Raw genomic sequence first — 24,308 nt, 5'->3', positions numbered from 1 at the left:
CTCATTCCTCTGGCACTGAGATTATCCCCTTGGGCTGTTTGCACATCTCTGGTATTTATCCTGGGAGGTGTTCATAAAAGGAAGCTCTGCATCTTCTTGGAGGTTATTTTCTCCTTGACCAATGCATCAGGAGAGAAAAATTATAACAGGCATGCAGGCTGAGAGAGCTCTGCAGTGAGAGAAATGGGCAGGCTTTTAGTTTGCACCCAGGGAGAAGTGTGGAGCAAGATTTGGGGCACTAACAATACTTAAAGCTAATATAAAACATTTCTATATGAATGTGAGTGCTTTGGGAACCTGACAGCTAATCCTGGGTGGGTGTCTGAGCTCTACATGGCACAGCAACTGATCAGCAGAGAGCAGGTGGGGAGAGAGACCAAGTCCCCACCTTCCTACGAACACGGTTGCTTTTCCCACTGGTGCAGGCAGAGGTGAAAAGCTAAAGACCCCTCTGCTGTTTTAATAACCTCCTTGTTTTTATTCCAATTAGGGAGGCACAAGATTTTGTAGAGAAGTTTGAAGGAGCACTGGGAAAAGGAAAGGGCAAAAAGTTGTATGCATATAAGATGATGATGGCAAAGGTAAGCGCTACAGCGATGTCAGCGAAGGGCTTGGATACTCAGTTATGTATTCAGAACATTTTTAGGTTTATTGACCTCTATTTGGTGAAAGAGGCACAAGGAAGTCAGAATAAAACTTACTGCCCACCTTCAGAAAAATACTAGCTGGCTTCAAATCTACAACTATTGCAGAAAGAACAGGGGGAAATTCACACCTACCTGAACCTGATTGTGACCTTTCCTGAAGCAAGGGAGGGTTTAGAGGAGCAGGGAAAAGCCATGGCTTTCTGCTGCAATCTCCAAAACCTTGATATGTAAGAAAAGATATCCCTAAAGGGGAAAGAGGCCCTGCCAAACTCTTGCCCTGCCCCTCATCCTGTAAAATTTCATCTTCTTCAGTGATGAGGAGATAACAGGGAGAATGATGGCTGTGCTTTGAAGTTGGTAGCCAAGTTGCATGTTGTCATGGAGATTATATTGAGAAGTGCAACACAGAGCCAGACCTGAGATTATGAAATCAATGGGAGCTTAGCTGCTGGCCTTGTGAGGAAAGATTCAAGCTCAGTGTTTTATCAAACTAAATGTTGTTTTAAGTAGAGTTTGTTCTGAACCAATTATTTCAATCCAGAGGCAGGTCTGAATTTCCCACCCCTATATAATCTGATCAAGCCATAGCACAACTGCAGGTTTCCAAAAGCCTGGAAAGGTTAAAACTCTTAAAACTCAAATCATAAATGTGAACACTTGGGAATGGGAGGGGGGGATTTTTGGTTGAAGGGAGTTTCTGAAATAGTCCAAAAGATAAGACCCAGACCAGAGCTCTACTTTGGACTTTACACCCACACCTAATCATGCTACTAAACTCTGATGTTAAAAAGCCCTGCTTAAGAGCAGACCCCCTCTTCACACCTCTCTGCTCACTGCAATGTTGTCTTCTTTCAGAAATGGGTGAAATTTAAGAGAGACTTTGAAAATTTTAAAACTCAGTGCATACCCTGGGAGATGAAGATAAAGGAAGTGGAGAGTAAGTTGAAGTTGCTGTGTGGTGGCAGTGGGACATTTTCTAAGATTGCCTTGTCTTCATACAAGCAATGTTCCAGCTTCCTGGTCCACAGTCTCCACTTGCCCTGGGCATCAGTGCCAGACAAGGAGCACACACCCCTGGCAGCTCCAGGTGTTGCTCTCTCCAGCAGCTGTGGGGACTCCTGGGAGGCTCATGGGGAATCTCTCATGGGGAGACCTGAGGGCAAAGGGTTGCTGAGGACAGTTTAACCCTCCTAAACTCCTAACCACAAAATGTCTTCTGCTTTAAGGTCACTTTGGCTCCTCTGTTGCTTCCTACTTCATATTTCTGCGATGGATGTATGGAGTAAATCTTGTCCTTTTTGGGTTAATATTTGGACTGGTTATAATTCCAGAGGTAAGTGCTTAATTCTTCTTTCAGTAATATCTTGCCCTTTGCTTGACACAAACATGGCATTGACAGGACAAATGCCTTATAACAGGCATCACTTTAGATAAATGAAATGCCTGAGGACAATTATTTACAAAGAGTTACTGACACAGGAGCAGAAGTCGGATTGATATCAGGAGACATAAAATGCTATCAGAGATCCTGCTCATCCAGCAGCTGAAACAGGGGCTCAACAATCAATCTAATTCAAGGCTAGTTTTACATTTTGAATAAAGTGAAGAACATGACATTCCAATCCTAGGCACAAGATCTGGTCTGCACGAGCCACAGGAAACGGATTGTGCTCTGAAAATAATTAAGTGCCATCAGTTTTGGGCTCTCTGGGGGGCATGGCCATGGGGCAGCAGCCATGGCACAGCCCCTCGGGGAACAGACAACTTGCCAGCACTCTGCCAACTAACACTTGCTTGGGAAATAACCCTTTTTTGTAGTTCCAATTCATAAGATTCACAAGCAATAATTTTATTTTTAGTTTTTCTATTTCTCACTCTTCTTGGAGAATGAAAAGGATCTCATAGCCAAATTTATATGATTGTTTATTGAAGAATTTTTTAATGTAGCCATTACAGCTCTGGCTAAATTACTCAGTGCAGTATTTAAAGGCTGTGCAATCCACAGACAGTGGCATCTGTTCTGTTCAATGCAGAATTTTATGGAGCAAATATGCACTGCAGAATGTCTCCTGAGGACCGTGCTTTTGTTCTCCTTAATGTGCTGGCTCACACTATGGAAAGGGAAAGCTCAGTTTCCCCCCAGGACGAGGAGACATAACCATTAGCACTGAACAATACAAATGTGTTTGGTTAGGAACGACGCATATGGCAGGAGCTCTCCTCTCTGAAGTGTGCACACTGTTACTCACTGCCTACTGAGCTGTTACGATACGGGAGAGTAGCTGGGCAATAAACATTTAATCATAAATTATTTTGAGTGTAATTAGATAGCCCTAAAAAATAAGTGATAGATGATATGCATTTCTAGGCTATGAATGCTAATGAGATATTTTGGTATTGGCACCAGTCAGCTTGTAAATATAATAATTCACCATAGCCCTTGGCATTCTCTGTCTGGACTTCTACTGCTGCTCCAGCTGCAAGACCTGCTTTGCATGGTGCCATGAGGACAGGCTGGGCCATGAAAACTATTCTTTGTATCTTTTTGTCATAGTTTTATTTTCCCCCAAACCTAATTGCCCTTTACCTCACCTTGACAACATCTTTCAATTCAGGACTGAAAAATACAAATTATATTGCAAGCTTGACCCAGTGCTCTTGACTTCTCTCAGAGGAGTAGCTCTGCATAAATAGATGGAGCTAATCCCTTTACTGCATTAGACCCATGAAGTTCAAGCAAAGAACTCCTTGCCAAACTAAGGACATTTCAACTGCAGATGTTCATTGAGGATACAGTTTCTTCAAAAAACATTTCCTGTGCCATGGATATGTCCAGGAAAAGGAAGTCCTCCGGTTATTTGAGTAAAATTAATACTAAGTATAAACAATAATTAATAGATATACTTAGTACTAAATATTAATAAGTATAATTAATAATAAATAATTATAAATTAAATTAATGCTAAGCAGTTTTTAAAAACTGCTGTTCTAGCATTAAGAAATAAAACATATATCAAAATCAACAGGAAAGGAAAGCCAACAAAAGCAAACCAAGACAGACTCATTAAGAAAAAAAAAACCTGTTAAAAACTCTTTGGTGTTTTATAGTATACATACATCATTGTTATGAATGTTCTCCAGGTCCTGATGGGAATGCCATATGGGAGTTTGCCAAGGAAAACTGTACCCCGGGCTGAACAAGCAACAGCCATGGATTTTTCAGTACTTTGGGATTTTGAGGTAAGCATGTAAGGGTTAATCATAAAAGATAATTTGAATACCTCCTAAACCCCTCTGAAGTTAGTGGTGCTACAAGGATGATTTTGTTCCAAGCTAAACCAGTGGAACACCTATTTCTTCCAGAAGAAGTCTGGAAATTGAAAGCCTTTAGCTGCAACAAAATCTTTGTGGATACTGAGATTTCTGCCCAAAGCAGCATGTCCACGTGCAGACACCTGCATATGGATTTGAACCACTTCCATATACAAATGTGCTGCCTGGTGTACACTGTGTGTGCAGACACAAAAGACATTTTGCTTCCAACTGGAAAGGCAGCAAGCATCCAGGTGAGAGGCTGGAGCTGCTCCAAACCAGGCAGCCAGACAGAGACTTCAAGCTGCAGACCCCTTTCACAAGCAGGAACCACCATGCCAGACCACTGAAAGTGCTTGGAAAGGGAGTTGCTCCCCATGTGCCTGCCCTCCCTGTTTGCCTGAATTACATGAGCCTGAAGTGCAAACAAATGTTTAGGACTTGCACCCAAAGGAAATATCCAAGTTTCCAGCCATCTCTGGGTGCTTGCCTGCAATACCAATCCACCTCCCACCTCAGTTACTTTGAAGATTTAAGCCAAAGGGATTAAGTGTTTTTAGGTGACAGCCCAAGAAAAAATATGTGCAGGGGGTGAAGACTTTCGGATGTAACTGGTGCCTTGGGATCTGACTTTCAAAGTAATTAATTCTGGAAATGTTTTTTTAAATTTTATCAGCACTGGCCCACATGCTACAAGCATGGGATGACATGCTACAGTCCTTCTGTAATAAACCCCTTTGCAATTTCTTTAGCTAAAAAAAAAAAAGAAAAAAAAAAAAGAAAAAAAACAAACCAAACAAACAAAAAACAACCAAACAAAAAGAAAAGCTACTTTCTTGTAAACCAGATTATTTAAACTAATCTATTAATAAGGCTTCGAATACTGGTGTCCAGGAACCTGCCAGGGCCAGGCCTTCATTTACCCCCCATAATCTGCTGAGGATCCTTTCAACTCTTCCTTTCAACTCTTCCTCTCCCTGCACTTTCCCTCACTGTCAGAATCCAGAATTCAGAGGTGAATTAGGGAGATTTTTAATAGAAGTGTAAGGAATGAAAAACTCATTTGAGTAGTGCACTGTAAAAATACAAGAGGTAGCATTTAAACTCATTAATCCAGAAAAATAAAAAGCAAAATAAAACCCCCAAACAAACAAACAAAAAATCTGAAGGAGTGTTGATTAAATGCAGCGGCTGATTTTCTCTGGGAGACCATAAGTAATAGACCCATCAGTAAGGAAACTTGTCTCTGGATGAGGCTGTATGCTTCCAGGAAACGTTTACTCCCATGACCTGCCAGTCTCCTGCCTCTGGCTTGGTACACACATCTACATTCCCCTGCTGTCACTGAGGGGTTGGTGCTCTGAACCCCTCTGCTGTACAGGTCCCCATCCAGCACCCATTCCCTTCCTATCTGACATCAGGGAGCGATCATCCAAGCTCAAGAAGCATCTCCAACCATGGGGCAGCACAGTACACCAACACCCTCTGCAGCCAGGAGATGTCAAATGAAGCCCTGTGCAGAGGTTTGCCCTTTGAAAATGAATAGAGGCTTATTCCAGCATGCTCCACAGGAGAGGTGCAGGGGGGAAATATAAATCAGAGTAGGCATAAATGAAGAGTCAATGCTGTTACCCTGAAATACCTCAGGAGAGGAGCTGGGGAAATGTATGCTTTGGCAGGAAGGAGGTCACATCACAGATTTCTAGAGGAGTAGAAAGGAATAAATCTCACTTGGACACCAGACACCATGTCTCACAAATGGAGTTTAAAGAGCATACTGGATGATGTGAGCGGGGAAACTCATTTTTCAGTCCCTGGCATCTGATGAATCAGGAAGACAAAGGTTTGGAATTACAGCTTGAGAAGCAAACTTCACTAGCACCTTCCAGGGACATTATATCTTACCAGGCTTTCTTCCACCACTCCTCCCCAGCAGATACTGTGTGTAGCAAGCCCCAAGCAGCCGTGCGGGGCTGTGCCAGCCACAGGCTTGCTGCACTGGTAGAAACACACACAGAGTGGTCTGGACTTGTGACACAGCACTTTGTGCAGGGCAAAAATGCAGCTTCTGTGGCACCTGAGGGTACCAAAGCTTTTACTTTAGGTTAGGGATAAAAAGTCAAGGGTTTTTGGGGGAGCTTAGTTTGATTGATCAAGGGAAGGTGGTCAAACACTGGAAGAGAGGCCCAGAAAGGTCGTGGGAGCTCCTATTCAAAGCTCAGGTGGACATAGCCCCGAGCCACAACACTTCCTTTTCCAATTGGCTCTGCTTTGAGCAGGGGGCTTGGTTAGACAGCCCCCAGAAGCCCTTTTCCATGTGAACCCTTCAATGTCTCCAGACAAGATCCATTACTAGGCTCTGATACGAGCTTCAAGTTGTGTCTTTCTAAAGGCTTGATCAGAGGGGAGCTTGCTCAACTATCGTGGCCAGACTGATTAAGTACACTTAACTTAGGAGCTGAAAGACAAGGGGCAAAAAACCAGAGAAGTACAATGTGCAGTGATGCACATCAACTTGGATGAGACATGACAGAAAACCAGGGAGAGATTGCTAATGCGGATTAGGTGATCTGCACGCTTGTTGAATGCCTAACAGATTGCACAGCAAAAAAAAGATTACTTGAGACAACGTGGTTGATACTGTGTCTGAGCTCTGCTTTCCACAGGAAAGTAATGCTTTGATTTCACTCTTTAGTTATATTTGCTCTGCAGGTGGCAACCAGTAAAAGGAACTAAATCTGCAAGGCACTGAGCATCAGCTGCCTCCTACCTGAAAGGAAAAGTTTCATATCATGGTAGGAAGGCCCTTTGCTACTGCTTTTATACAAGATCTGAGTGTTTGATTATTGCCTTAGAGAAGCAGGTGGGCTGCAGCCACAAAGAGCAATAAGAATGTTTTTCTGGGAGGCATGAAACAGTGATGAATCAAAACCACATTTTAGTTTTAAGCCACTATCTTCTGATATGGTCTCCCTCATCTTACCTCTCTTAGGAAGATGAACTCTTAAAAATATGGCTCTCAAAGGTGCCAGAGCAGCAAACAGACAAGAATGAGACCCTAAAAACTTTTCCAGGCTGATTTTCCTTGTTTTAAATCTTCAGTTTTCTCTAGAAACCCCTTTCCTGCAGAGAAGAAGCTGCACAGCTGACACAGGATTTCTTTTGCTTTACCTCCAGGGCTACATCAAATACTCAGCGCTCTTTTATGGCTACTACAACAACCAGAGGACAATTGGCTGGTTGAAATACAGGCTGCCAATGGCATATTTCATGGTTGGGATCAGCGTATTTGGCTACAGCCTGATGGTTGTTATAAGATCGTAAGTGCAGCCGACACTGACCCCTCTGCAAAATCCACCCAGATGTGTCTCACACCTGGGTTCCCCTCCCTGGGCACCCAGACTTGGTCTAGCCTTGGCTGGATGGCTGGGGAATGTGGGGAAAGGGGGGTGTGTGCCTGCTGCTTTCATGCACTCGGCCTCCCCATCCACCACCCTGGCTCTGGTGGGCAGAGGGGACCTGGGCACTCCCCTGCCTCACCCATGTGCTCATGTGCACTATTCTGAACCCTCCCTACTCCAGCCATCTTCTTCCTTCTCCTCCCCTCCAGATCTCTTTAACCCTTCCTCCAACATTACTACAGGGCCACCAAACAGGTAGATTTTGTAAATGAAGGAGGATTTTACTTGCAATAAATTTCAAAGGTTCCTTTTGCATGCTTTCATTGCAAAATAAACATTCCTGAAAGACAACATGGGTCCCACAGACAGTGCAAGGGTTGCAGAAAAGAGCCAAGTGCTACTAGATTGTGTTTGTTGAGTCCCTAAATTAATCAGTGGAGTTTAAAAGTGGCCACAATTTCTGTGTCTCTTGTGCACTGTTCCCAGCCTCAGTGAGGCTCCCACAGCATCCTCAGGGCACTGAGGATACAGCCAAAGCACTTGTCAGTGCTGTAATGGTCTCTGCAAAGTTAAAAATAAAAAAATAAGCCCCTCTATCTCTGCCTGAAGGACATGCCATGAAAAGTTCTTCCTTTCTTTGGAAGAAAGGATAAGCCCACGGATTTGTATAGCTTCCTGAAACAGGCCATATTGCTGTGCAGCAGGAAGAGCTACTTGAGCCTTTGGCTGGAGTGGGACATGGGGATTTGCTGTACATTTGCCATGAAATTGCAGCATCTGTTGTCTTGCCTTCCTTGAGGGACTAGTGCTAGGAGCTCTAGGGGGACTTACAGAAGGGTTTCAGGGATCAAATAATAGAGAGGAAACAGCAGAAGCCATATCTGCTCCTATGCTGATTAACAAGAATAATCCTTTCTCCCTCCCTGCATGACTTCCTGCAAGCTCTTTGGCTCCAGCATTGTGCAGCAAGTGAAGTCTCACTAAACCTTTGTGCTGCAGTGTATTGGATGGGACATGGAGGTTTTGACTAAATTTAACTAACTAAAGGTAGCCATAGACATATACTGCAGCCTAGGACCCAGAAGCACCATAAACAGACTTTCTTCAGGCACCAGCTAGACAAAGCAATACTTAACCTCCTCAATCACCTGTGCTAGTTTTTCTCTGTACAACTATTTTTAAGAGAAGGCCTGCATGGCCCTGCCAATTGACAGTTCAGTCCTCCTTAGACCTAAAGTCCAGTGGCACATTTTAGTCATTCCCAAGCCACAAGAATGGTTGTCCCACTCCATCTTACCCAAGCTGTGCAAAGCTGAAGGGTGTGTGGTGGCTCTGTGGAGCACTGTCTGACCTTGTCACTGCTCATATCCTCATACAGGATGGCTCGTAATGCCAACGAAAGCACAGCAGATGGGGATGATGGCAACTTCATTTTCAGCTGGAAAATGTTCACCAGCTGGGACTACCTCATTGGCAACCCAGAGACAGCAGACAACAAGTTTGCATCCATCACCACCAGCTTCAAGGTAAACCTAACTGTCCTCTGCCTGTTCCTGGAGACACTGCCAGCACCTACCAATGGCAGAGATTTAAGGGGAAATCTGGATACCTACTCTGCATCTCTCCAAAGGAATAGGGCATGGTGCTGATCCATGGCAGCTCCAGCTTCTGTGACCCACTTCCCCTAACTCCCTTTTTTTTGGCCTTTAAAAGAATTTGTATTAATTTAGAATGCAGTTCCCCTGGGATATCTCAGACTCTTTGCCATTTGATATCTTTCAGTCAAGCCAGGATGCCTCTATGAAGGTTAGTTTGAATTTAACCAAAAGCTGGATCTAGCCAGAATAGCAGAAGATTGAATTTCATAGGGTGAAAAACCTTGTGGTGTTGCCTCATGCTTAGCAGTGCAAGATATGCATCCCAATTTCTTAAGCACCCCTCCTGTTTTTTTCAGGAGTCTATTGTAGATGAGCAAGAAAGCAACAAGGATGAGAATATCCACCTGAGGAGGTTCCTGCGTGTTTTGGCTAATGTCCTCATCATATGCTGCTTGTGTGGGAGTGGCTACCTCATTTATTTTGTGGTGAAACGCTCCCAGACATTTTCCAAAATGCAAAACGTTGGATGGTATGAAAGAAACGAGGTAAGGAAACTTTGCTTCCAGTTTTCTGCTGGGATAATTTCCTTTGGACATCAGCAAATTAATTGTCACAGGTTGAGGACAGCATCTAAGGCAGGGGATTCCCTATCAGGGACCAGGAGTGCCCTTCAGTACCTTTGCACTGGTTGTAGCTGCAATGCACATCGATCTCCCTGAAAGTTCCTAGGGCAAATTAACAACTCCTGCAGAGAAGGGAAAATACTCTTATAATAAATCACTAGAAAAGTCAATGGCTTTTCAGCACTTCCAATACCAATCACCATCTTAAGAATCAAGTTGCATCATAACACTTACAAGCTCTGTTGTACTAGAAAGCTCTCTGGGTGTTAGAAATGTTTGTAATCAGACTTAACTCTAAAATCAAATCTTTGTCATTCACCTTGAATAATGGGAATAAAATTTTAGAACCTGCAAAAAATGTCAACTGTGAAAGTTTCCCTTTGTCTGATTTTGGAATGAGAAGTTCAAATCTTTAAGCTCTTTACATACAGCAAAAAATATTTCAACCTATGCAAAGGTTTAATTTCAATGTCTACTACATTAACATGTATTTATATATCAAAGCCAAACTAAATCCAAAGCCATGCATTTTTAAAATTCATTCAGAAAACTTTAGAAAGACAGCACTTGCTTACCAAATGCTTTATCACTATAGATTTTTCCCAAAGAAAAAAATCTTATTAAAAAAACTTTAATGTCTGACCCTTTCCTGGTGATAATGTGAGATCTGAACAAATATAGTGCTGGGTACTGTTACTTATTCTGGAAAGAAAAGCACAAAGAGGAGTCAGAGACTGCCTGTGCCTGTACAGATGCAGGCTATGGGCCTGAAGGGCTATAAAAAGATTTAAAGCCTTTAAGTCATGCCTGAGCTAACCTTGACTGGCCAATGACCCTGTTTACTACAGTACAGCTTAGTATCTGGCATGATAAAGAGGAACAAAGATACCACTGGGGCACATTTTCTTGAGCTGCAAAACTGAGATCTTGATGTGCTTCTGTTCAAGTAGGTAAATGCCTTCTGCAAAAGCAAAGGTGCTGAACGTGGAAAATAAACATTAGCATTGACTAATTATCTTTATGCACACAAGCCAAGTCTTGCGCTTCCTCTGAAACTAAAATAAGAACCTTGGAGCTGATGCAAGCAATACTGCAAGGTACTTGAGGAACCTAAATATTCATGAGTCTGGACTGACAGGGAGCAAATTCTTTGGAGCTCATCCCTTTGAGATAAGAGCAAAAATGCTCCTGCAAGAGCAAGTCATGCAACCCGGCCCTGAAGTCTGACGCTGTGCTGCCTGCACGCTGAGCAAAGCCAGAAGCTGAGTTTTCTTTGACTCCCTCCCCTTTATAAATCCTTCAGAAATCTCCAACCAGTTGCCGGCAGCCCCCGCTCTGCTCAAAGTAAGATAGTCACTGTTGTTACTATGAGCAGTTATCTTGTTTTCCTCATGTGGCAGGTTGAAATTGTGATGTCCTTGCTGGGCATGTTTTGCCCTCCGCTGTTTGAAACCATCGCTGCCCTAGAAAATTACCATCCCCGCATTGGGCTGAAGTGGCAGCTGGGGCGGATCTTCGCGCTCTTCCTCGGGAACCTCTACACATTTTTGTTGGCCTTGATGGATGATGTCAACGAAAAAGTAAGAGCTGAGCCAAAAAGCCATGGTCAAATAGCATTTCCCAGAGTTGAGGGTGAACATACTCTGTCCTCACAGCCAGCAGGGACAATCACCCCTTCTGCAGCAGGTGCTTGCTCTGTTCCCAATCCTCTTGAGCAGTGCCCCAGGGAGACTCACCAAGCAGAGTCCCTGGCTTCTCTTTACAGACCTGAAAAGAGCATACTTGTTGTCTTCCTATAATCACAGCATGTTAGGGCAATTCTATTTTTTTTTCTCCATCTGACATTGTTTGCAATTTCTATTACTGCAGACCCTGAGGATACAGTTTATAATCCTCTTCCCCTGCCTCCCCTCCTTAACATTATCCTGGTAGCGTGTTGTGGGCAGATAACTGCAGGAAAGGATAAACGTCTAACTTATCCACAGAAAAAATTACTCTGTTTTAAACTGAGAAGAATTAGAAGAACCAGGGCAGTTTACTCTGCCCTGAAAAATTAAGGAGGACTGGGTGAAGGCTACATCTGCATACAGGAGTCTTGAAGGAAGTCTGACTCCTCCACGTGCAGGGAGCATGCTGCTTGTTCCCCAAAAACTCATGGAGCCTTGACCCACTCTCAGCTGTTCCCCTGCTCTAGGCAAAAGAGGAGTTTCTGTGCTATTGCCAGCACTGTGACTCAATTGTGAACAGATGTTTATACAAGAGGTGGTAACTGCTAAGGAGCAGGGAGAAACTCAATGCCTTGGATTTCTTCAAGCACCTCCATGTTTTCTGATGGTTTTGTCTGGGGGGGTGTGGGTGTGTCTGTTCATTGCAGCTGGCAGAAGAGGATGTGGTAAAAAACATCACTCACTGGACACTGCTTGGTCACCACAATTCGTCTGCAGGGAATGACAGCACCGTCACCCCAGCTCCCCTTGACCCTGCAGACGTGCCCAGGGGACCCTGCTGGGAGACAACTGTCGGCATCGTAAGAAACCCATTATGTACCAAGTCTCTGTGTTAGTTTGGGATAGTCCATTTACATTTTTGCAACTGATGCCTTTAAAATTTCCAGGCTTGAAGTGTTCCTCACAAAGAGCAGGTATTTCCCCCACTCTCATACAGCATCACCAAGGCAATACCAACCCTTGGCCACGGCTCTCAAGCCATGGTGGTGAAATCCTCAGCTGGAAGCAGCCAGGGCATGCACAGCTCTGAGGCACTGGCTGTGAAGAGCACAAAAGACCAGGCAGTCTGCAGCCACACCTGCACGAAGTTCTTGTTCAGATCATGACTGTGCCTTTGAAGCAAACCTCTCTTCTCCATTTATTGGGGCACTGGTCCCAGAGAGGCTTTGGTGCAGGTGTAAAACCCAACCAGAGGACATGCCTCAGGAGAGCTCCTGACATGTCCCAATCAGTAATGCAGCATGGGGCCATGGGATGAAAGCAGAATTAGGAAAAGTAACCCACTTGAAAGGCAGACAGGGTGGCCTTCAAGTCCTCAGAGTTTCACCAGACAAATCCACCCTGCATTATTTACCTTGCACCAAGAAAATCTGCAGCCAGACTATGCACAACTTAAAACGTAAAAGTAGCTGTTTACTGGCTGACAGAGATAGTTAGGGCTTGCCAAGCTACAAGGCTATGCATTCCTGTGCACACTCAAGGCATCTTCAAAAGCCAGGTGGTTAGTTCTCAGTCATGTGGGAAAAGACCAGCCACTGTCACCCATCAGAAGGAGCTGATCCTTGGTGCAGCTGAGCTGTCATTCAGCAGATCTTTGTTTTTCCCCCCTCATACTTTAAAAACCCTTCTTATAAGTCTATTTTCTTTTGACTCCTTGGGCCACCAGCTATTTCCACCCTATGAGTCTTCCTTCTGCCTGCAATTTTATCTTCTTTCTCTTGCACATCTCCTTTCTCTACACTTACTTGTTTACAACTGAACAATTTTCTTAGGAGTCCACGTGAAAGTTATGGGGCTGAGCCATACCAGAGCAATGCACAATCAAACCAACTGAGGGCATATGTATATTTTACAGCAGCACTCCTGCAGCATTAGCATTCTGCTCCCACTTTCTGTGCTGCCACAGCATGCAGTGCAGTCAATAAAGCCAGCAGCAGCTATCAGGTCTAACAGCTGTAACAGAGCTCGTGGCTCCCAAGCACAGAGGTGAAGCTTAAGCACTGCACAGTTTGAAAGCAGGCATGGAGTTTGCTCATGGCATGCTTTCCTGAAGATTATTGTCATATAAAGACAAATAGCTTAATAAAAAATACAGTCCTGAATGTGTTACTGAAATTATAGGAGTTAAATGGCTTTTTTCCTTCTTTTAAATTGCAGGAGTTCGTGAGGCTCACTGTGTCTGATATCCTGGTGACCTACATAACCATCCTGGTGGGAGATTTCATCCGAGCTTGCTTTGTCAGATTTGTGAATTACTGTTGGTGCTGGGACCTAGAGGCTGGATTTGTAAGTATCTTATAGCCCAGTCAGTATCTTATAGCCAAGAAGATAAAAGTAATTTAGGGCCATTTGGTCAAACACTACAAATGAATTTGTTTTGAATGCTTCCAGTGGCCATCTGATCTTGCTGGATAATTGGTATCCATATCACTATGGTATCCATAGTCTGCATCACTTTTCTGGGTCAATCAGCTCCGTCCCAGTAAGAACTCTACAAAAATGCAGTTCTCCTCCCCATCTCAGAATTTTAAGACATAAAGCTGACTTAAGAAAGAAATAATCTGGTGCTCATTCAGTTAGGGCTATAGAAGGCCCAAAACCTTGGGCCCTTCTATATCCCCTTTCAAAGCCCCAGACCTTCCTGTTCATTGGCCACCCTGGAGGCAGGAACCTGCTTTTCTCACAGCAGTGTCTCCTGATTGCTCCTGGAAGCTTCTGCTCCAGAAGCTCTAGAAGCTCCAGATTGCTCCTGGTGTTTCTTCTGCTGCAGTGGAACAAGGAGCATTTCCTTCCCCTCTCACATGTGTCTAACACACAACAGCACCGGACTCTGGTATTCATAAAGGCTGCATTACAAAGCACTCAGTACTGGAGCTGCACAAAACACCAAATAAAATAACGGAGAGATGGAGGGAAGTCCATTGCTTCACAGGAGAGGAAACAAAAGCAGATGGATTCAGAGATGAATATACCTTGCAAGATTACAAGCAGATCAGTGCACCCACTGCCTAGCTGTCATAGTGACAGTGCTCCCAGGAGTGGTTTGGAGAAGAGCAAAAAGGAGGGCTTTGGTCAAGGAAGAGCAGACAGGGCACAACAGGCATTTTGCTGCTTGTGCAGCTCTGTGTTTCTTCTGAGGGAGGCAGAGGACATTCCCCAGGGTGGCCTAGGAGGGTCCCCCCAGCAGCCAAGCAGCATGAAATTACTTCCATTGCTTGTGGAAAGATGGTTTGCTGATAGCCAACTAACCCAACCTAGCCAGGGACACCAGCACAATTTTCTATGTGTTTTTCTAATGCAGATAATGAATAAGCTTCTTGTTTAACCCAGCCTTCTCACCTAGGAATACTCAAGGCAGAGGACAACAGACACTGAAAGTTGTCTTTATTTTCATGCAAAAAAGAAGCTAATATTAACTTCTCGCTGAAGATTTAAAGTAGAAATGGACCAGAATCAAAAGAACAAAGAAAACTGTTTACAGCCATCCCTTCCCAAAGCTGTGAGAAGTCAGCAAAGAAAGACTCTGACTAGACTCTCCTTGAGTTTTCATCATAAAGCACAATCTTCAACTTTATGAATTGCTGACAGTATTAAGTAAATGCAAATGCCATAAAAGACAGACATACTACATAGGATATTCCAAAGATATAAGAGCATCACTAACCATTTCTTAGAATTCTGTTTTCTGCATTGCAGTTAAAAAGAAAAATAGTTTTTTTCAAGAAAACATAACATGAAAATCTTTACACAAAGTTTCATCTGCCAAAAGTCACCTAAGTTTTGTGCACACAAAAGTAGATATCTATAGAAGAAATAGCTTCATCATAGGCAAATCTAACAAAATAATAATTTATAAAGCAACAAATACTGCCACTAGATCAGACCAGCCTGTTCTGGACCTGCCACCATTAGCACCCACATCAGATAGGTAAAATACTGCATTATATGGAGCAATAGATCAGCTAGCACAGAGTAAAATGTTACCTAATACCCATCAGGTCATATATTCTCTTGTATTTCTCTCCCTTTTCCCTGTGTTTCTGTTCTTCAGCAGCTTGGACCCAGGAACACGGACATAATCCAGCATAGCATTTGCCTTCCAGCTCATAATTATCACTGCCTCAAGATTCAATATTTTACCAGGGTGGAACTGTAAGTCCATAGCCAGGCACCAGCTGGAGTTTAAACGTGGTCCCGTGCCATGCTCACAGCTGGTGTCATATTAGCAGAGAGAGAGAAACACAGAGCAGATCTAAGCACCCCCATCTATCTTAGCAGTTTTCAGGAAGCCAAGAGAGAAGGAGCAGTAGCTCCAGTTCTGCTTTCCCCACCCTGCTGCTGCTCATTCAAGCAGTGTGCACGCAGCAGGAGCCCTCCCATGAAGCTCTGCTTGCCAGCTTTAAATAAGCATCATGCACCCAGCAGAAACCCAGCAGGTACCTCCAGCAACAGCACACTTTCCTTTCTTTCCCCACACAGCCGTCCTATGCAGAGTTTGACATTAGCGGCAACGTTTTGGGTTTGGTTTTCAACCAGGGAATGATTTGGTAAGATAATTTCCTTTTATTTTATTTTTCATGTTATTGAGAAAACCTGTTAGTGGAGTTAGAGAGCTTCCAGGCCAACTGGATAAACCTCTGGGTTCTGTTTTTTCTGATCAGCTTTCTGTGCTTAACTATAAAAGCGTGTCTCTCTCCTCTGGTTACATTCACCTAATATTTTCCAAGCCATCTCCAAGAAATTTTTGTCACAAACTGAAAAACTTTGCAACCCCTGAGCAGTCTGAGGCCTTGCTGCTCTCAGTGAGGGGGACCATACCTGCACCTGTGGGTGCAGGTGACTTCTGCTGTGGGGACATCTTGGTAGCACCTATCAGCCTGCTCAGCCTTTGTTTGTGAGCAAACTTGTCACCACACAAACACCTCCTTTTCTGTTCTTGAAAAGAGTAAACCTTCCAGTCTGTCAAAAAACAGCTCCTGTCCTTCTCTTTTCCTTTTCAGGATGGGATCCTTTTACGCCCCAGGGCTCGTGGGTATAAACGTGCTGCGCTTATTAACCTCCATGTATTTTCAGTGCTGGGCTGTTATGAGCAGCAATGTCCCTCATGCAAGAGTCTTCAAAGCATCCAAGTCTAACAATTTTTACATGGGATTGCTGCTGCTGATCCTCTTCCTCAGCCTCCTGCCTGTGGCTTACACCATCATGTCCCTGCCTCCCTCCTTTGACTGTGGACCTTTCAGGTATTACCAAAACACCAAAAAGGATGTTTGTGTCCTCTGGTACATGGGAACAAAATTTTCATTTTTGCTTTCATGCTTTGAAAGCAAAATTCTCATATTTTCATGAAGTTAGAAGGACTGGACTCCAGCAGAGATGGAGTCTCAGTCCCAGAAAAAAACCCCAAAAAACCCAACTGGAGTATCCTAAAGGCTCTTTGGAACATTGAGGAAACAAAATGAGTCCAAAGGATGTATTTTATATGTTGACTTTAGTTGGCAAATAGCAGGAAATGGATAGGGGTGAGCTGTAAAATTACTGCCTTTTTTTCCCCTTCTTTGGTGTTTGGGGTTTTTTTTAATGTTATGGGGTGCTTTTTTTCTTTTAATTAGGACAGAATCAGCACTGCACAAAGCATTCAGTGGACTGGATTAACGTGCCAATAAAATCTAATTTGATTGAATAACGCCATTTCCTGGGCTTGCTGAATCTGACTCAGCAAGGAGCCAGCTTGGAACAAATTGTTCTTGTAGATGTTTTGGGTTATCTGCTTGCTGATGGAGAATGACATCAGAAAGCTCAAAGACTCTGGGGAAAGGCAAGAGACCAAAATACCCTCAGTTCTCTAACAAGGACAGGTGTCAACGAGTAATGTCAGAAGATCTGACAAGTAACTTGTTGCACGCACACTATCATTGGGATATGACTAATCTGCAATGTGAAAGAGCTATTTCAATTCCCAATCAACCCTTCAAAAGCCACTCAGCCTGATTCAGACCCTTGGCAGCTCGACTGAAAGCTCAGCTCTCCTGAGCTCCTGGCAGTAGATGAGGTTGGGATGCTGTTTATCCAAGTTTTCTTTATTGACTCTCAACATTGAGACAGAGAGTCCAACACCCTCCTGAGGGGAATCCTGCAAGCTACCAGGAGGCACCAAGTCTAAATGGGAGGGATAGCCCTGATGGTGTTGAATTCCCAGACCCAAAGATGCTGGGGAGAGAAAAAGGTCAATTATATAATCCAGCCCTTTACAGATTTGTTCTTCTTTCATACAGAATACTCTCATCTGCTTCATCAATCCCGTTTGAAATTACTCTTTCACTGAGTCTCCTATTAAGCAATAATCACAGCTTGCTATTTTTGTCATTACTTAGCAGCTCTTCAAGTTGGCTCATTATTTCAGAAAGCTGGAATTTGCATATGGAAAGTCATCTCTACCATGAAAAGGCCAAACTTAACAAGATATTCATCAGAAATATGTGGTTACTGCAGTCTGTAGGGTTTTATCTATTTCAGAGGGGTAAATAGTCAGGACTCATAAAGGAGTCAAGCGTGGAAATAAATGTATTGACTCCAGGAGCAAGTTGGCCTAGCAAAGATTAATTGTATAGTCAATGAGGGGAGAGAGTGAGGGAATGAATGAACCCATAGATAATTTCAAATAAAGGCATTTTAAACTCCTTTGAAGCCTTCAGCAAGCTGATGTTCATTGAAAGAGAGGTGAAGCATGCTGCTTAGCACTATGAGACTATGGGGCATTTTGTCGCTCCAGAGGATACCTACACTCCGTAACTGGCTGTTTGTCTTCCCAGTGGAAAGAAAAGGATGTATGATGTCATTCAAGAGACCATCGAGCTTGATTTCCCACTTTTTGTTGCCAAGATCTTCAGCTATTTGGCAAATCCAGGACTGATCATACCTGCAATTCTGCTCATGGTGTAAGTTTTCATTGCAATATTACATGCCTGGCTTGGGGGAGAAGGTTGGAAAAAAAGTTCTGGTATATTAGTCAGGTCTAAATACAGGTTCTGCTGAGATAACAGCATGGATTAGAGCAGACACATGCTCCCTACACCCCTTAACTTTGCCTAACCCAATTTCCCAAAATTTAATTACCTGACCCAATTAAACACAACTTTGTGGATGAAATACATTGCTGACAGAGGCCTTGTAGATATCTAAGCTGTCACAGCTTCCATATGAAAAATTTTCTCTAGCCAGCAGGAAATAAATGGTCAGTCTCAGCCTGGTGCCTTTTGGAGAAGCAATTTCTGTCACAGCTGGTGGTATTTAGAGCACAGCCAAGACAGGGCATTCAAAAATTACATGTTCCAAAAATATGAAGAGTTGTGAGCTTTGTTTGGGTTTGGGGGTTTTACTTCTTCATTTTCCAAGTAATACATCTGGTATTTGTTTTAGTGCCGTTTGATCATTTCAGCTTTGAAATCAAACTTAAATCCCCAGCACCTTCAGCAGTATTAGGATTAGTTCTCCTTTTATTTGAAAATATATTTTTGGCACTGTTCTTGAGGCTTTACAAAGCTATCAAAATGAGTAGGAGGGCTGTGGCCAAATTCTGTAGGCAGTTCTGAGCACTTCAGACTAATCAATGGGAGATGGGGACAGAGCTGGGGAGCCTGATGCATACAGAGATTCCTGTTCTGACTCTTTCTGGGGTGTCCACACATTGGAGATGAGCCTCTGGGCTGATCCTTGGGCACTGTGATGCTTCATCCTGCATAGCTACACTGAAGGTAATGCCATTAAATTATATAGAATACTAGTTCCATACAAAGTTTCTTATACAAACAACCTGAGAAAAATCCTAAATAAACTGAAAATGACATGTCATCCCTCTACCTGCCTTAAACTACTTGCTCTTTTTAACCACAAAAGGATGATCAGGTACTGTAAATTCTGCAGGCAGATCCTACACCTGTACAGACCAGAGCAGGTCAGTGCAGAAGACAAGAAGTCTCACACCACACCCCAGCATGGCCAAGTATATATTGAATTAAAAACTCTGGCCCTGTGGGCTTCACAGCAGCACTGGCAGATACTACTGCAAACACAAAACGAAGACTGCAGAACACCCCAAATGAGCCACCTTAACAAAAGGGCTGCAGGCCAGGTTTCTGAGGCTTTGATGCAACCCTGAAAAAAGCTGATGGGAGAGAGCAATATCTTTGAAAATAATGGGTTTTTTTTTCCAGTCACAATCTCCTGCCCTTTCCTCCACTGACAGCTGGGAAAAGTAACAGCACAAATTCCGTTTATTTGTTGAAGAGACACCTTTTATCACACCTTCCCAGTGCTGGCAATTCCTACACCACAGCTTTACCATCAGTCCAACTCTCCTCAAGACACAGTTTTGTTTCTGCCCTGACTCCCCTCAGAAAACTGAGAGATACCTTATGCCCATTTTACCCAAAACATCTCACTTTCTAGCCAGATGCACTGCCTGTATGGCCTGTATGTATTACACACTTGCGATTTCCAGCTCTTCAGCTCCCAAGAGAGTCACAGCCCTAAAGAAATGGCTTTCCTCGTGGTGCCTGGACCAGTCAGACCTATGGCCCCTTGGCAGCAGCTCTCACATGCCCTGAGAGCATTGGGTGCCTTGCAGAGGCACTGATTGTTATCTACGTGCTCACCTTGCCTGTGATAATCCCAGACAAAATCACAGTGAACAAACAAGGTTGTTTCTTAAGGCTTTGGCCCTTTTCTCTCTTCCTTTTCAGTCAAGTGCCCAATTTCCTGCTTTGTCTCTGAAAATCTTCAACTTCTGCTGTGGTGCTGACAGGCAGACAGCGTTAAGCTGGAACTAGTCTCTGTGATGAACCCCATCCAGTTTTCCAAGAGGCTGAAACCAGGGAAATGCAAAAGCTTCATTTAGTCCTGATGAGCATGGAGCCACAAGCTCTCAAAGCAGCAGGCAAGGCAACCTGTAATCCAGCCTAACTAAAAATAGCCTCTACAAAGAGCAACAGGTGGATCATAAATGGACAGTCTGTTAATTTTGATTGCAATCTCTCAAAAAATGTGTTTTCCACTCACTATGGACTGAATTTAAGTAATTTTCTCTAGCCATGACAACCCCTTCTCTTTTATCCAGGTGCAATCCAAAATGTATCTTCTATTTATTTCGGTTCTTAGCTCCTGGTTCCAAACAATGATGGGGTCCAGTGAGTGACATGGGTCAAGCTTACTGTCCTGCTTTTAACTGCCCAAGGACAAGGGAAATAGGAAATACAGAGAAAGAAGTATGAAAGATATTGTGTCCATGGGCACATAACCTAATCCCAGTCAGGCTGAGAGTAGGATTTAAAGCTGTGGCCTGTAGAGCTTCCTGGCAGAAGATAGAAGCATTTTACTGTATCAAGAAGGGGGAAAATTAAAATTCCTCTGCTAGAAAAGAACAGCGACCCACAGTCTCCCCAGAACTGGGGAAGCAATACATCAGAGAAGAGGGGTGCTGGGGTGACATGGTTTAAACCCACTTGGAAATTAGGCACTACCCAGCTACTTGCTCAACCTCTTCTCTCTCTCTCTCCAATCCTGGTGGAATGAGGAGGAGAATTAAAGAAAAACTTGCAGATTGAGATAAGACCAATTCAATAATCAAAATCAAAGTAAAATATAATAATAATGGTAAATTATAATAATAATAAAAAGGGAAAAATAAGTGTCACACAATACAGTTGCTTACCACCCACTGACTGATGCCAGACCCCCCTTGCCAACACCAGACTGGCCCCTGTTAAAGGTAGCCCCCCTATTTGTACACCAGGCATGACATTGTATGGTGTGGAATATCCCTTTAGGTCAGTTCAGGTCACCTGTCCCACCTATGCTCCCTCCCAGTTTCTTTTGTGCACCTCCTCACTGGCAGAGCTGGAGACAAAAACAAAGGTCCATGCTCAACTTAGGATAAACAAGAATTAGCAAAACGAAAATATCAGTGTTTTATCAACATCATTCTTATTCACAGCCCTGATTACAAAGTAGTATTTTCTAGACAATGAGCTTGATAACATAAAAGAAATATCTAACTATCACACCTTTACAGAAGAACAAAAAGAAAAACAATTTCCAAGAGGATTTGCAGGACAGAGAGCCTAGATCACCAAGACTGAGTTTTGGGTTAATGTTAGACAAAAGGAAGCAAATGTGTTTCCTCTAAACAGACCCCTGTAGAAAGGCAATCCTAAGCACCACTTCCTGATCTTCCACCTGGAAACCCACATGCCACTACAAGGTGCCTTGCTGGGCTTAGGGTCAGGCACTCAATTGATGAAATCATTGAGTCTGGTTTGAGTTGGATGAACCTGGGCTGGAGCAACACACACAGCTTATGAACTGTCAGGAAACCATTTTTCTTTCCCTGCCTTTGTTTTCCTTCTATAAGAGAATTTTCTACTTTATTAAAAAAAAAAAAAAAAAAAAAAAACAAACAACAAACCAAAACAACTATAGCAGTGAACTGAATGGCTGGTACTTTTCCTGGAAATGGCTTGGAGTCACTGAGCAGATGATAGTTATAACTCCACAAAAGCAGGAGGGAACATTTTTTTTACTACCAAGATATTACTGGCTGGTGAGTGTCAGAGGTGGCAAGACAGACCCAGACACCTGGGCATGTTTTAAAGCACAGCCTCCCTGTGTGCCAGAGGCTGGCAGCCAGCATGCCCTGTCCCATCCCCACTTGCCTCTCAGTTCCCTCCAGCTTGGCTCAGCTTTCCCCTGGCTTTGGCATGCCCTTTTTGGAGAAGAGAGGATCAAAACAAAAGCCCATGGCTCTGCTCCAACCTGGCTTCTTCTTGCCCTCAAGGGCCCTGTCCAGGGATAGAGGATGCAGCTGTTCCTTGAACACTGCTTTTCAGGAGAGGTGTCAAGGCCCTATTCTACCACTATTTCCCTGGTTTTCCAGTTTTTCCTAAGGTCCCTGTGTTATGTGGTAGCAGTTCCATTTCAAGGCTGGTGCTTGGTTTCCCCAAGGTTGGTGCAAAGGAAGCAGAGAGAGCCCATGGCCAGCCAAGGTGGAGGCACAGGGGCAGGCTGGTCATTTTTCTTCTGTTTGATAGAACTGAGCTTTGGATGGGCTCAGCCTGTCTGGCTAACCATGCCACAGTCAGCTCAAATTTCTACTAAACCTTGAGCTTCTAAAAGAAGTTTGGAGACAGCTGGTGGGAAAATTAAGAATTAGAGGGTAGGCAAAAAATTACATGTTCCTTCCTTGTGAAACTTTCTCTTTCCCCTGATCATATCACTACAGCAACATGTTTTCTTTCTAGCCTCACCATCTATTACCTGAACGCTGTGTCTAAAGCCTATCAGCGCGCCAATGCAGAGCTGAAGAAGAAAATGCAAATGGTAAGTACTGATCTGGCAAAACCACCTTTGAAATACCATGCACTTAAATCTTGATGCATAGCACACAAGAAGATGACATATTTTATGCTTGTTCAATCCCCTCTGATGGCATTTAATGTCTAGCTGTGCAGAGTGGTCACATCCCATAATAGTCTGCTATTTCATACATCAAAACTACAGTTGGCTTTGCCATAAACTGTGGTTTTTACCTACAAGAATAAGTTACCTCAAAGTTCAGACAATGCTTTGGTGTCTGAGATTTCCCAGGAACAATGACAAGCCCATGAAAACCACACCCATTTTACTGGCACGAGACAGGATCCAGGCCAAGGAAGCAGTGCCACATAAAGCAAAACATCACATAAAGCAGAGACTGGTGCAATATTAAAAGTGAAGATGTGAGCACTGAGAAATGGTACTCCACAAATTACATTCAAATGCTCAAACTCAGAATCAATCACTCGGCTTAAAGGAAGTGTCCTGGTGCAAAGGGCACCCTTGAGTACTGCAGGAGGTGAATCTGTGCTACAGCACTCTCAGATTTTGGGGCATTCAATTTCACACTGCACAACCTGGCTGGGATCAGGGCTAAAGGTATCACAAAGCAGGACTCAGCCCTATACAAAAGTACAGATTCCCTCCACTATCCAGAAGAGAATCTTTTGCAGCCCTAAATGTATGCAAATAATGTCAAAGCCAGCCCTACAGCCCATCTCTGTGCTGCCATACCCTCTTCCTCTGGCATTTATCCCTGACACCCTCTCTCACAAGAGGCTCACATTTAAAACTAACCAATACACCAGAGAGGGCAGATTGGTAGCTGTAAGAACACACAGACAGCCTGATGGACCTAAACCATGTTATCTGCAAGTACTTTAGCCTAACAGGAGGAGACCCACTGTTTTCCAGTCCTGTGTGGGATGTACTTTCTTTCCTGGAAACACCTGATCACTGGACCAGGATTCAGCACCTTGAACTTGGCAAAGAGATTCATTCATAACAACAAACACTTAGCTAGGCAAACACAACATCAGGCCACCATTTCCCAGATTACACCTGCAGTTTTTAACTAAACCCAATGTTTTTTATTGATGCAGCAACGAGAAGAGGAGAAAAACAAGAGAAACAACAAAGCCAGTACAAACCCTATGCTGCAAGATCTGGAGGATTTACTTACACCAAGTACGAAGACTGAAAGCCCCCCCAAACAAGCAGAAGGTAAAAATTGAAACAATCTCCCCATAACACTTCCAAAAGGGCTCATTTAGCCACCAAAGTGACTGGTAGGATTGAGAAACTGGAGGGATACACCTTAGCAAGGGATTGGATGAGTATCACTAGCACATGTCTTGTCTGTTGCAGAAGTCTACCTGCCAATGGACACTCAGGAAGGGCACATTTTTAGACTGGATTATATCTCACACAGGCATGTCACAGTGGGAATTGTGATCTAAAATTATGATTCACATCCCAGCTATTAACCATGCTGTTCATGAAACCAGCAATTTATTCTGGGAATAGTGTTTAAACACAGTGTTGTTTCAGGGCTGGTGAGTTGAGTCAGACTTTTTCCTCCTGAGTTGAGCTTTTCATTGGAAAATTCATCATGAATGAGGCAGAAACTTTTCAC

At 43.5% G+C, this 24,308-nt stretch overlaps 1 protein-coding gene across 1 annotated transcript in view; it reads left to right on the top strand.

Annotated features, from left to right (window-relative positions):
• Window positions 1-24,308, top strand: part of TMC2 (transmembrane channel like 2) — a 30,555-nt gene that overhangs the window by 5,298 nt on the left and 949 nt on the right. The window contains exons 5-19 of the mRNA XM_054516388.1: window positions 491-581; window positions 1,503-1,584; window positions 1,874-1,980; window positions 3,789-3,887; window positions 7,137-7,279; window positions 8,739-8,886; window positions 9,315-9,503; window positions 10,982-11,161; window positions 11,956-12,108; window positions 13,466-13,594; window positions 15,788-15,855; window positions 16,309-16,548; window positions 18,118-18,243; window positions 22,600-22,678; window positions 23,776-23,896. Coding sequence (XP_054372363.1) covers window positions 491-581; window positions 1,503-1,584; window positions 1,874-1,980; window positions 3,789-3,887; window positions 7,137-7,279; window positions 8,739-8,886; window positions 9,315-9,503; window positions 10,982-11,161; window positions 11,956-12,108; window positions 13,466-13,594; window positions 15,788-15,855; window positions 16,309-16,548; window positions 18,118-18,243; window positions 22,600-22,678; window positions 23,776-23,896 — 1,955 coding nt within the window. The remainder of the gene's footprint in view (window positions 1-490; window positions 582-1,502; window positions 1,585-1,873; window positions 1,981-3,788; window positions 3,888-7,136; window positions 7,280-8,738; window positions 8,887-9,314; window positions 9,504-10,981; window positions 11,162-11,955; window positions 12,109-13,465; window positions 13,595-15,787; window positions 15,856-16,308; window positions 16,549-18,117; window positions 18,244-22,599; window positions 22,679-23,775; window positions 23,897-24,308) is intronic.

Source organism: Molothrus ater, chromosome 1 (assembly GCF_012460135.2).
Source record: "Molothrus ater isolate BHLD 08-10-18 breed brown headed cowbird chromosome 1, BPBGC_Mater_1.1, whole genome shotgun sequence".
NCBI lineage: Eukaryota > Metazoa > Chordata > Aves > Passeriformes > Icteridae > Molothrus > Molothrus ater.
This window is presented reverse-complemented; position numbering and strand designations above follow the sequence as displayed.